This window comes from Lissotriton helveticus, chromosome 12 (assembly GCF_964261635.1).
Source record: "Lissotriton helveticus chromosome 12, aLisHel1.1, whole genome shotgun sequence".
Lineage (NCBI taxonomy): Eukaryota > Metazoa > Chordata > Amphibia > Caudata > Salamandridae > Lissotriton > Lissotriton helveticus.
The window spans coordinates 431,168,438-431,181,636 of record NC_136073.1 but is presented as its reverse complement, the minus strand read 5'-3'; the positions used below and the strand labels follow the sequence as shown (position 1 = coordinate 431,181,636).

Here is a 13,199-nt window from a genome sequence, read left to right as displayed (position 1 = left end):
TTTCATATATTGATTCAGGGAATTTTAATTCTGGGATCTTGCTTTTCCGTAATCCGCATTTATTACAAACTGATATGGTTTTATCTTGACAAGCCGTCGGGGCCGCTTCTCTGAACTCCCTAATCTCGCGTACATTTCATTTTACCTGGAATTGGGGCTGAGGAACCCGACCTAAAGTGCAGGGAGGGAGGATCCCGGGCTACCGACTCTGATTTTTATGATATACATATATAGATATTTTTCTAAATAAAATAATCAAGTCTTAAGAAAAGGAAAAAAGAGCAGGGAGATATATACATATGCGATTTGAAGCACACGCAAACAGGTATATATATATATATATATATATATATATATATATATATATATATATATGTGTGTGTGTGTGTGTGTGTGTGTGTGTGCTTCAAAGCGCACACTCCATTGACAGCATGCGCCGTCTTTTCCGTGTTACTTATTTCCACAAAAGAGAAGTCTGATAGATACTACACTTTGAAATAGTGTTCTCCGGAACTGCCCTAAATAAAACATTGTAATATTTTAAAGGCGATGTAATTAAAAAAGCACGTACAGGGGGTCGTGGGACTTGGTTCAATCATGACACTTTGGATTTTTGTCTGGTAGCAGTTAAAAGTATGTGTACTTCGCCTTTTTATCGAGCAACCACAACCCCATAATGGTTTTATTGGCCTACAGACACTGTTGCCAATACATATTAGTCTAACCATATATATCTGTATGGGTTCGAGTAAGATACATTATTTTCTATGGCGATAATGAAATAAAGCAAAGCGCTTTGAAGGGCTGAAGGGAAACCATGGCCGCTGTATACACATTAGTTGAGTGTGCCTGACACCGGGTAAAACCCCCACCTGGAGTCATTTATGACCCAGTAGATCCCTGCAGATCTTCGAGCCCTTGGCTCTGCACTCTCTCGGGGAGGTCTGTGAATCCCGGGAGCAGGTACTTCTTAGACCCCCGCCCCCCTCTTTCAATACGCAAAGCGCTTCTAAATTTCCTAATTACAGCTTTCTCACCGAGACAAAAAGGTGTTAATGGGCTTAACTCCCGCCCGTGTCAGTGTGCCCGGCCCTCGCCCCTCCTGTGCGCCGCGCCGGGGGCTGGCCCCCTCTGGCGAGAGTTTAAGCTGCCTGCTTTGATGTCGATTTGGGACCTGCAGCGCTTTGAAGCCCTCGATTAGGGCTAAATTAAGGCGGATTTGCTACTGTATCTGCCCCGCTGCAGGATCGGAGCGGGCCTGAAGCTCGTGTGGCCCTCGGCAGAGGCAGAGTGCACTCACTGGAGTCCTCTTATACCCAAGGCACTGTGCTGCGGCCTGTGCACCCCCTGCCTCATGTACGCCATGTCGCTGAAGTGATCTTTAAATACGCTTGATGCGTGTGACTGTGCATACATATATAAACTGACACGTAAATACGCGCATGAACGTATTCTACACGCACGCCTGCTTTTACGTATTCACTTGAATATATACACGGGTAGGGCTCAGTAAACACATATGTAGACAGGTGCACACATACATATATACAGTAGTCTACGCACTCGCAGGAAAATGCTAATATGCGATGCAATGTGCATGTGTGAGCGCATATTCGCATTAAATGTACATTATATTGTCTATGTGCACATATGTGTGTGTAATTATATATGTAAATAGATACATAAACACACATCCATACAATACACGTGTATTAGTTACGCGCGTGGGCCTTTACGTCCAAACTTGTGCATACCCGAGCAGGTGACTTCCTCCACGGCTGTGCATTCAGAACGCACATATACAAACACCTATACCTACGTGTATGCAACTGCAGTGTGTACACACGTGAATAAAAACTGCGTAATTTGCTATAAAATGTAAGCATGCATTTTAAATATACATGTGTACTGCACATATGTGTTTAAATATATATGGCACGCTGCGCATAGTCACTTGCAGATCTGCGTGTGTTAAAAGCAAGACAGTGCCCCACCATGTATTATTTGCTGTACAATTTAAATACTTTAAGGGGGAAGACAAGACAAAGGAGCCCAGGTCACATGCAGACACGAGATAGAGAAGAACCCTTTCCTTCGTATGCTTATTGTCTGGGCGCAGGGGCTCTCCTGGAGGGAGCGCTCCCCTGCCTCTGCCCCGCGCATTACTTTTGCGCTGGGGCGAGCGAGGAGCACACGTAGCGCGAGAGGGGCAGGGAGGCTGCCGGTCACAGCCCTTTGTAAAACAAAGAGCGCGCGCGCGCTGATTGGCCGGGCTAGGGACGCCTCGCGCGGCTGAGAGGCGAGCGCGCGGCGTCAGTAAACGGATCGAAGGGGCGGGGCCTGCGAGAGGCGGGCCCAGGCTGTCAATCAGAGGCGAGAGTGCCAATAATCTGGAGCAATGTGCTGGGAGCTGACCCGGGTCCCCTCAGATCAATAGTGAGAGGAGAGCCGAGAGAGACAGCAGCTGCCCGGGACCCTCGTGCACACGGTGCTTTCATACCCACAGAGAGAGGGAGGAGAGAGGGCACCAGAGGGACAGCTGCCCGGGACCCTCCTGCCCCAGGGTGCTCTCATACCCACAGTGAGAGAGAAGAGAGACCGCCGGGCTCAAGGGCCACTGCAGTGCCAGAGGAAGGCGAGAGCTGGCCGAGACCCTCCGGGGGTCAGGGAAGGGCGAACTTCAGCCTCAGACCTTCCAGGGTGTACTTGAAGAGCCCCTCCAGAGGCAGAGGGAGGGGAAGCGCAGCCTGGGACCCCTGCTGCCCATACAGTGCGAGGCTACTTTGCTGAGACAGGCTGAGCCTCAGCGCACCAGGAGGGAGGGGCTGCCAGCGGGTCTGGGGTGCCAGGGAGGACTGCCCGGGCTCCAGAGGGCAGGGTAGGAGGAGTGAGAGGAGCCAGGGGGCCTCCTGCCCGCGGAAGCCGCCGCCGGCCGGTGTCGAGGAGGGGCTCCGCCGCCCGGTGTCCTATGGTCCTCCCCTGCTGGCGCCGCCCAGTGTAGCCGAGCTCTGGGCCACGGTGGATCGGGAGCGGTGCCGGAGCGGCTCCGGGCGCCCCTGACTCCCTGCTCCGGGCGCTGAGCCCTCGCCTCCAGCACCATGTCCTTCCCGCAGCTGGGCTACCAGTACATCCGGCCGCTGTACCCGGGCTCCGAGCGGCCGCAGCAGCAGGCGGGGCGCGGCGGGACGGAGCTGCCCCCGTCCGGGACCCTGTCCAGCGTCCTCTCGTCCATGTACGGATCGCCCTACGCCGGCTACGGAGCCTTCCTGCCCTACGGCGCCGAGCTACCCCTCTTCCCACAGCTGGTGAGTGTGGCATCTAAGGGGACCTGGGGGGGGGGGGGGGGGGGGGCAGGGAGAGGGTCCCGGAGAGTGAGCCAGCAAGGTGGCTCAGTGACATAAGTCCTTACTTCAGCCAGACGCTCATGGCCTACAGTTAAAATCTCCTACACAACAACCTTAGGGCAATACTGTGAGTGCAATTGAAACGTGTATGACACAGTTTAAGAACTCGAAGCTGTGCTAGTCTTTGCTGTAAGAAGCTAGTTCCTAATGAAGAATAGCGCCTTGTATTTGAACATAACCTCACCTTTTCCGAATGAACTTTTCTTTCACATATGTGAACACTGCTGCAACCAAACAGGCCACCCAATCACAGTTATGACATGTTTACCACACACCCATATGAAGGCTGAAGTGCAAAATGCCACCCCTCTATAGGTGAACTTTCACAGTTCTGTGCCAGCACTGAGGCCTTACTTTATACAGGTGATTGTAGACATACCAGCTTCCTCTGTTAGGAAAGGGCCTTAGCTGTTCTCTGTCACTCTAGAGGGCATGTAGTCTAGTTGCGGAGTTAATTGCAATGGGACCAGGCGACATAGGTTCCAATCTCAGCTCCCCCACCTCTGCACACTGTCTGATTCTGAGCAAATCGTTGTTCCTGACTTTGCTTCTGTTTCATTACTTGCTAAAAACAGAAATTGCACTAAACTATGTAAATAAGTAATAGGGTTGATTTCTTTACTACCCACCTCTGGTCGATCTTAAACCACCATGATCTATCTCTACCAGACCGAACAAAAAGATCCGCTTTAATGTACAGGGCCTAGGTTCTGGTGTTTAGGCAGTTTTTAAGCGCTCTCAACTTGAACAGTTGGAGCAACCGAGGGCCGAGAAGAATGTCCGATCTGTCTAGGATCACACCGTTTTATGGGAAGCTGGGATGAGCAGACCTGGTAGGCCACATCCACTACTCCCACCCAGAGCCAACGTCAAGCCCGTTTCAAAATAACAAATACTTTCGGAACATAGTCAATAAGGGGGGGGCAGTGTAAAAAATAGAATGGGGGTGCAAGGAAATGAAAAGGACATCAAATAAGGAACTTCAGAAGAAACTCGGGGAGAGGGAAACCATCAGACGAGGAGGAAGTGGACAGTCGTGAAAGGGATGGGGCGATAAGGGCTCGCGGGATCCACAGGGAAGAGTCCTACTGAACACGTCGAAGAAAACTTAAAAGGGCCAGAGACGAGGGGACTTTCCTAGGGGGAGACTTGGGAGAGGTCAGGGAAGAAAGAAACCGGTAACCGAAGGAAGAGAGACGAGGGGTTAAAGAATGCTAAATGCTCCGTGAGTTTGGGCTCGGGCCGTCTCCTTCCTAATACCTGAGAAAAGGAGAGTTTGCAGCTGAACGCCCCTGGACTCACGCACCCTCTTTCATAGCTTCCTGCGTATATTTGTGGACCACAGGGGCATGGTGTGTATCATTTGTGGACTTGTGTGGCAGTAACGTCTGGGCAGTTGAAAGCTAACGAAAGAGTGCTCCTCCGCTCACGTGCTTGTGTGTGAGTGACTTTCTGAGAGTTGGGGTTCTGTTTGTATGCCTTCTGTGACATGTTGGTCGAAATAGCCGGGGTTTCAGGGACGCAGCGTTCGCCAAGAGAAAATCCAGTTACAAGTTTAAAATAAAGAGATTATCAGCATTGATGGCAAAATAGAAAGTGAAAGAGGGCTTTTGTAGCGTTTTTGCTATTATAATGTTTGGATATTAAGAGCCCTTACAGGTTGCATTGCAACGAGGAGAGCGGATGCGAATAAGTGTTCCTTTACACGTAGATTCGGCGTTGAAAAGCAGCCCGAGCGCGTGCCGACTCCCCTCAGATGAACTGCCGTCGTTATTTTCTTAGGCTCCTTGTTACTGGTCTGCGGAAGCTTGTAGCAGGCCATTACCACATTATACCGCATAGACGCCTCAGGCCAAGCGTCAAGGGCTTATGTACAACGCCTAGAGTCTGCCTTGCAGACGCAGCCTGCTTAAATCAGCCCCAGCCTTTAACTCGGCGGCTGTCTGGGCCTTTCTGGTGTGCTGGAAATGGGCATTTGGAGAACAGAACAAAAAACAAGTTTGGCCTGTAAAATAAAAAAATAAAAATCGTAAACTGAAACTAACAGCACAAAACTTACGATACGAATTGCGGCTGCAGAGCCCTTTCTCTGCACCCCGACAGGAAACAGCTCTGGAAAAAAAAGATGACCACAATGTGTACGCCAAAATGCATTCAACTACTCAGTACTGCTCACCAGACACGGCGCAAAGTGCATAAAGATGGAAGGGGCGCCAGACGTTTGTAGGCCACGCACATGTGTTTTAAAGTGCAAACTATAATGTGTTACAGCGTTTAACACTTTGCTAAGTAACTACTTTCTCTTCACAAGTTTTCTTGCGAACCACCTACACTAACGCTGAGTACATGTAAGGGGGCGAGGGTTCTAAGGTCTGTCTGGGGCTTACCTACATGTTGTGTGGAGATGAAAGCTGGTTATTGAACGGGAAGATTGTAGCGATGCTTTGTGAGAGGATTGCAATTAACATAGTGCAACACACACATAAGAATAAAACTCCAAATGTAAAGTCTCTGAAGGACCTAACTATTCACAAGTGTATTATGTTGTAGAATTTATATAGCGCTTAAAATTACTACAGAGACATCACAGCTCTCCAATTTCTATAGTAGAGATTCGACTTGCAACCCGGATGTCTGGTTTAGATATATGATGATAGGATTTTGACAAAACAGTGCTTTAAATGCAAAAAATAGCCGTGTTTTGGATTCGTCCATGTTATCAGAAAGCGTGCAATTGAAGCCTTAACTACAGACGATGTCTCCCTACTTTAAACTCACAATGGCCATTTAGCCGTACTTTAAAATGTCTACTAGGAGAGCTGATGTGCTTTACAGCGTCACTGGCACGGCAAATGCCATTGATTTCGCTATTTCGAGCAGATCTCAGGAATCTATTTCCAGTTTAATAGCTACGCTGTGATTTAAACTAAAGTCTAAAGTCCATGCTCTATTTAGCAGATTTGAGATGCATTTGTTACACTTTAACGTCCGAGTCCCTGTCTTGATTTGTCTTTAGAAGGCCCCGAGTCTTCAGGGACGTGCGCAGGCCTGCGAGGCACAGTACAAACGCATAGCGCTGCGGGCAGAGCCGCCGCGGGTGACAGCGCTGCCAGGCACAGCCTGGCCTGTAATCGTGTCTTTTCTCTGCTTCTAAAACGTTTCCTTTCTCCATCTCCCCCCAGGGCGCCCAGTACGAGCTGAAGGACAGCCCCGGGGTCCAGCACGCCGCCTTCGCCCACCATCACCCGGCCTTCTACCCCTACGGCCAGTACCAGTTCGGGGACCCCTCCCGGCCCAAGAACGCCACCCGCGAGAGCACCAGCACGCTGAAGGCCTGGCTGAACGAGCACCGCAAGAACCCCTACCCCACCAAGGGCGAGAAGATCATGCTGGCCATCATCACCAAGATGACCCTCACCCAGGTCTCCACCTGGTTCGCCAACGCCCGGCGGCGGCTCAAGAAGGAGAACAAGATGACCTGGGCCCCGCGCAGCCGCACCGACGAGGAGGGCAACCCCTACGGCAGCGACCGCGAGGGCGACGACGAGGAGGAGGAGGGCGAGGAGGGCAAGCACGAGGACGAGGAGGAGATCGACCTGGAGAACATCGACACCGAGCACATCGAGAGCAAGGACGAGCTGGACGAGCAGGACCCCGACCTGCTGCTCTCCGACTCCAAGACCGAGCCCCGCAGCGACTCGGAGGCCTCGGACGGCTTCGAGGAGCTGCGCGGCGGGCGCGAGGAGCGCCTCCTGCAGGCTATGGTGCGCGAGCGCCGGGGCCTGGGCCCCGCGGACCAGCGCGCGCTCTCCCCGGAAGGCAAGGCTCCCGCGCCGGCGCGCGAGCCGCTCCCGCGGGACAGCCCGTCTCCCGGCTGCCCCCTGGCGGCGGCCGAGAACATTGCCTCGGCGGCGCAGGCCCAGAAGCCCAAAATCTGGTCTTTGGCCGAGACGGCCACCACCCCGGACAACCCCCGCAGGTCCCCCCCGGGCCCGGCCCCCCAGAACTTGCTGCCCCACCACAGACTGCTGGCCTGCTCCGGCAGCAAGTTCCAGAACTGGACCAACCGGGCGCTGGCGGCCCACCAGCTGACACTGCTGAGCTCCAGCCACTTCCTGCAGGGACTCAGCGCCTCCCAGGCGGCTTCCGGTGCGGGCATCGCGTCCGTCATGGCGAGGCAAGCGGAGCAGCAGGCTCAGAGCACGGAGGCCGCCCATCTCACAGGTGATTAAAGATGCACACGCTGATTTATGGACTCTGCTGTATGGTATGCCTGCTGTGTTACCGCCTGGGGCCTCAGGGGTTAATGAGGGTGCAGGCACTGATGTATGTCTGCACTCTTGTATAATGTACACACTATGTGTCCAGAGGCCTCCCACCTCGCAGGTAAATGAGGGTGCAGGCCCTGATGTATGCACTCTTGTATTAAATGCACAGTGAATGGCCAGAGCCACCCACCTCACAGGTGAATGTGGACTTGCTTAATCCACACCATGTCACCCGAGGCTTCTTCCCTCCCAGACTAATTAGGAAACTCATATTAATGCATGCAGTTTAATTTCTAATAAACACACTACTTTACTAGAGACTTGATCCCTCATAGGTGAGTTACGAACACACAGCTATGCAATGTACTTTTCAATATACACACCAAATTGCCATGGCACACCTCTAATGGCGAATGAGGAAAAATACACTGAATTCAGTGGTGCTGGGACGATTGTAAGACTGGGGTGATGGCCAATAACGTAACCTCACGAAAGGCGCAGGAAATATTTTAGAATGGCACTTTGAAAACATTTGAAGAAATCCTCGTTATTGTTGATTCTCCATTCAAACACTTTGAAGTTTCATGGGAGTGCTGCAGCGCCTCCCTAGTTCCAGTGCCTCTGACTGAATTAAGAATCCTGCAGAATAATATACCAATTATGATACCCTACCCCGCCCATGTGAATAAGGAACCGTGTCCTGAAATATACACCTTTCTGTATAACATACAAACTATATCTCCAGAGACTTCACCCTTAGAGGTGAACCAAGAAACACACTCTGATGTATACACAGTGCTCTATACTTGTGCTGCTGGAGACCTCACCCCTCAAAGGGAAGTTTGGAAACACATTACGTATACTACTCTATATTACACACAATGTTTACTATAGGCCTCGATGAATGACGACACAGCCATAGATATATGAACATTACGGTATCATATATCCAGCTTATAACACCCCCTCCTCATCTCAAAGGCGAATGTGGTAACACATACTGAATTATGTACCCTTCTGTGTAAGACACCTAGTAGGTTCACGAAATTCCCCCTTTAAAGTAAGTGAGACCCTCTCCTCCTACTCAGAGGAAGGGGAGAATACGCTGAATTAAGCACCTTAATGTATAAGGTACCTTTACATTACCAGAGCCCACTCTCCACAAAGGTGAATGAGGCGACATAAAGTGAATTTTCTGCCTGCTGTATTCACCCCTGTGTTACCTCCCCTCGCAATTGAAAGAGGAAGCTTACCTTGATCTATGCCCCCTTCTGTTAAATATAACCAGGTTACCAGAGGCCTCACTTAGTCTGTGCCTCAAGGTGTATGTGCACGCATATTCTGGCCTATGTACCCCACGGTATAATACACCATCTGTACTAGCAAAGGGCTCCCTCTTCGCAGGCGAGTGAGGACAGATATGCTTAATTATTTACCCATTGTATAATCACGATACTAAATGCATCTCTGGTGGTTTGCTAAATTGTGCATTCTACTGTAGAATACACCCCTATGTTCCAACAGGGCACAGCTTTGGATGTGAGTGAGGCACTGCAAGTGAATAATTTACCTACTCTATATCCACTAAGTTTCAGTTCTCTCACTCAATATAGGTGAATTAGAAAATATATCAATACAACAACTGAGGGTGAATGTTCAGCATCCCCTCCATCATCTGTTCTTTTTGAATCAGGAAATATAAACTCAAAGATATGCACTACTGTATACTATATTCACTGTATTACTCAAGGCCTTCTCTCTAAACGGTCGACGTGGGAGCACACTTAGTGACACATAACACAGTGTTAAATACATATAGTGCTAATTGAGGGACCTTAAAGTGGGTTATATGTACAGTATATGTCTCCAGGGGCCTACCTCCTGTGATAGAGAACTACATTTGAATGAGCCAACAAGATGGCTCAGTGAGATAAGCCCTTACTTCAGGCAGACGCGCATGGCCTACAGGTAAAATCTCCTACACAACAACCCTAGGGCGATACGTTGAGTGCAATTGAAATATGTGTATGCCATTTACAGAGTTTAAGAACTCGAAGCTGTGCTAGTCTTTGCTGTATAAAGCTAGTTCCTAATGAAGAATAGCGCCTTGTATTTGAACATAAGCTCACCTTTTCCGAGTGAACTTTTCTTTCACATATGTGAACACTGCTGCTCCCCGCCTGCAAGCAAACAGGCCACCCAATCACAGTTATGACATGTTTACCACACACCCATATGAAGGCTGAAGTGCAAAATGCCACCCCTCTATAGGTGAACTTTCACAGTTCTGTGCCAGCACTGAGGCCTTACTTTATACAGGTGATTGTAGACATACCAGCTTCCTCTGTTAGGAAAGGGCCTTAGCTGTTCTCGGTCACTCTAGAGGGCATGTAGTCTAGTTGCGGAGTTAATTGCAATGGAACCAGGCGACATAGGTTCCAATCTCAGCTCCGACACCTGGGCACACTGTCTGATTCTGAGCAAATCGTTGTTCCTGGCTTTGCTTCTGTTTCATTACTTGCTTAAAACAGAAATTGTACTAAACCAGGTAAATAAGTAAGAGGGGTGATTTATTTACTACCCACCCCTGGTCAAGCTTAAACCACTATGATCAATCTCTACTAGGCCGAACACAAACATCCACTTTAATGTACGGGGCCTAGGTTCTGGTGTTTAGGCAGTTTTTAAGCGCTCCCAACTTGAACAGTTGGAGCAACCGAGGGCCGAGAAGAATGCCCGATGTGTCTAGGATCACACAGTTTTGTGAGAAGCTGGGATGAGCAGCCCGGTCCCCTATATCTAAGTTAAAAGACCTGGTAGGCCACATCCACTACTCCCACCCAAAGCCAACGCCAAGCCCACTTCAAAATAACAAATCATTTCTTCTCATACAAGGTATTATGAATTGAGTTATTAGACGGTAGTAGTAAGTATTAATCAAATAGGCCACAGCCAAATGGAAAACTCCCAAGGAAAATCAACAGAACACACAAAAACGTTCTACCCTTCCCAACACATTCATTGTTAACCTGATTATCAAATTATGTTTGCAGTATTGTAAATAGACGGCTAAAATAAATGTTTGTGTGTTGGGCGTGGGGAGTCTCTCCGTGAAGTTGCTAATGGTTTAACCCACCAGGATGAGTGATAAAATCACTAGTGAAAATACTGGTTGCCTGTACCATATGTTCTACTATGTAAATTCCGGAGCCACGGAAGAGTTATCTACGTGTGTTTTGAAGCTTAATTCCAAATAACTATTTTGCAGAATGCGCTGATGCCACGAACTGTAAAACAATAAAGATCATAAATACATTTCAAGCACATTAACGCCCTGGGTGCCCACATTTGTTTCTAAACCTCCAAGGTTCCCAAGTGCAAGTTTAGTTACAGTAATGTATAAAGACGACAAAGGTGCATGGAAAGGGGCTCAGTTATTGAGTCTGGAACGACCTGACCGGGTTGAAAATTCCGCTCCCTCCCTTAACCGCACTGTGTGAACTTGGGCGCTTTGTTTACCCCTCCAGTTCCTTGTTGCCTAACCGGGGGCGCACAGACGCAGGTCAAATGAATGCCTTTAAAAATACAAAGCAAACGGGCACTTTTTAAACAAGAGAAAGATATACCTACGGGTATTTTTTCCTGTAATTTGGCGCAGCCTAGGCTAACTAAAAGTGCAGCAAAGTTTCGCGTAATGCGACCTACACACTCCTTTCCTTTCCCAGCGTATTTTTCGATCGTGTGTCCGCAAGTTCGGGTCCACTGTTGGGTGAAGTAAGGCGGGTGAAGTTTACAAATAAGCTCGAGTGAAACTGTTCTACCGTATAGTTAGTTACCCATTTGTCTGTCGCGTGAGGAATTGTGCAAATACACAAAGTATGGGGATGTTACATATTAACCGTTTTAACACCACCTGTGTCACTCAGTAGCCCTGGAAGTTAAAATGTGTCTGGTTGGAGTCAGTGTAGTGTTACTCCAGGAAGGAAATGCAATGTTTATAAACATGCAGCTTTCCAGCATGGTTAAACCATATCCCATGTATTAAAGACATGAGAATCTTTTTGCGAATTCCAGAAACACCTTTTTAAGAACGATACACATAGATTGAAAGATATATTTTGCCGTTGTTGCAGTCCGTCCGATATTTATGTGCTGGTCAAAAGAGGCGCAATGTATAATTATGAGAAGTGCTAGAGATTTTAAAAAAACCGAGACATAATGTTAAACAGAGGCCCCTTTTCTTCCTGTTTTTGTAGATCGGCCCTGTGCCTTGGAAGTAGAGAAAAAAATATTAAAGACAGCTTTCCAGCCCGTGCAACGGCGGTAAGGATTCTTTTTACACACTTCATCCTTTTTCTACTGTGTTTAAGTGTCTTTTATGACGGAAGAATAAAACATATGTCACTATTTACAGTGACACGCTCTTTTCTTTGTTATTTTTTATTATAACTCATCAAATTGCGACTAGTAGAAAAAAGCATGAAAATAGGACATTCTCGCAGCATTTTGGTTTCGCTAAAGATCTAAGTTCTATTTAATGTGCAATACGCGAGATTGTGGTTGTTTGAATATGTAGTGGAATTTTTTCCACATAGTCCTTTATGCCCTTATAATTTAGGGTGTATAAGTTTTTTTTATTCAGTACATTTCTATGGAATAAATATTATGTCCCTAGTTAATTATATATATATATATATATGTATATATATATATATATATACATATATACATATAGTCATAAGTGGACAAGACATTAAATCTCTTTTGAAAACAATTTAAATGTAATTGTATAAATGTGTAAAATGTAAGATTAGTAATTAAACACTGTTGCTAATTATGTATATTTTTTATTATTTTTTAACAGACCACAGAACCAACTTGAAGCAGCAATGGTTCTATCAGCCCTGTCCTCTTCGTAGCTAATGTGTATATATATATTTTTTATTCATGTTGTAATGATTGTAAAAATATTCTCTTGTATAGTTACGCATTGTAATAAGCATGTCCGTGTACTGAAATGAAAGAGAGAGAAAACGGATTTTCTGTCGTCATCATCCGGAATAGCAGTCTGTGAGCTTTTCCTTTCAAGTCCAGTGTGAATTTTAGGCGACGCGAATCATGTTTTTTTGTATATACAGTAAAAATGTACATACGTGTGAACCAAATTGTACAAGAAATATATATTTTTGGCTAATAAATGAACGGTTGCCACTTTGACTAGCTCTGGACTGTGATAAATATTCCTTTATCTGTGTCTCCTTTTGATTTCGCATTCACTTGTTCCACGGCTTATAAAGACGTTTTGGCTACCAGACTGCAAAGAAAAAGAGTCGTGAATAAGGCAGAGGGCGCGAGACATTGCAGAACCCGGCAGCAGACGGCTGTGGGCGATTCCTTATGTAAATTAAATCACAAGTTTGCTGTTTGCTATTCAAAAGCGGCAGAGGCAGTTTCAACAGATGCTTTTATAAAAGGCGGCTCACTCCCAGCGCGCTACCTGAGCAGCACAACAACGTGTGTTTATTTG

General features: G+C 47.6%; 1 protein-coding gene across 1 annotated transcript; it reads left to right on the top strand.

Annotated features, from left to right (window-relative positions):
- Nucleotides 1-2,413: 2,413 nt before the first annotated feature.
- IRX3 (iroquois homeobox 3) lies at nucleotides 2,414-12,889 on the top strand. The gene is made up of 4 exons (XM_078668242.1): nucleotides 2,414-3,305; nucleotides 6,587-7,628; nucleotides 11,929-11,995; nucleotides 12,537-12,889. The coding sequence occupies exons 1-4, from the start codon at nucleotides 3,099-3,101 to the stop codon at nucleotides 12,589-12,591; spliced, it is 1,371 nt and encodes a 456-aa protein (XP_078524368.1). The 5' UTR covers nucleotides 2,414-3,098; the 3' UTR covers nucleotides 12,592-12,889.
- The last annotated feature ends 310 nt before the right edge of the window (nucleotides 12,890-13,199 follow it).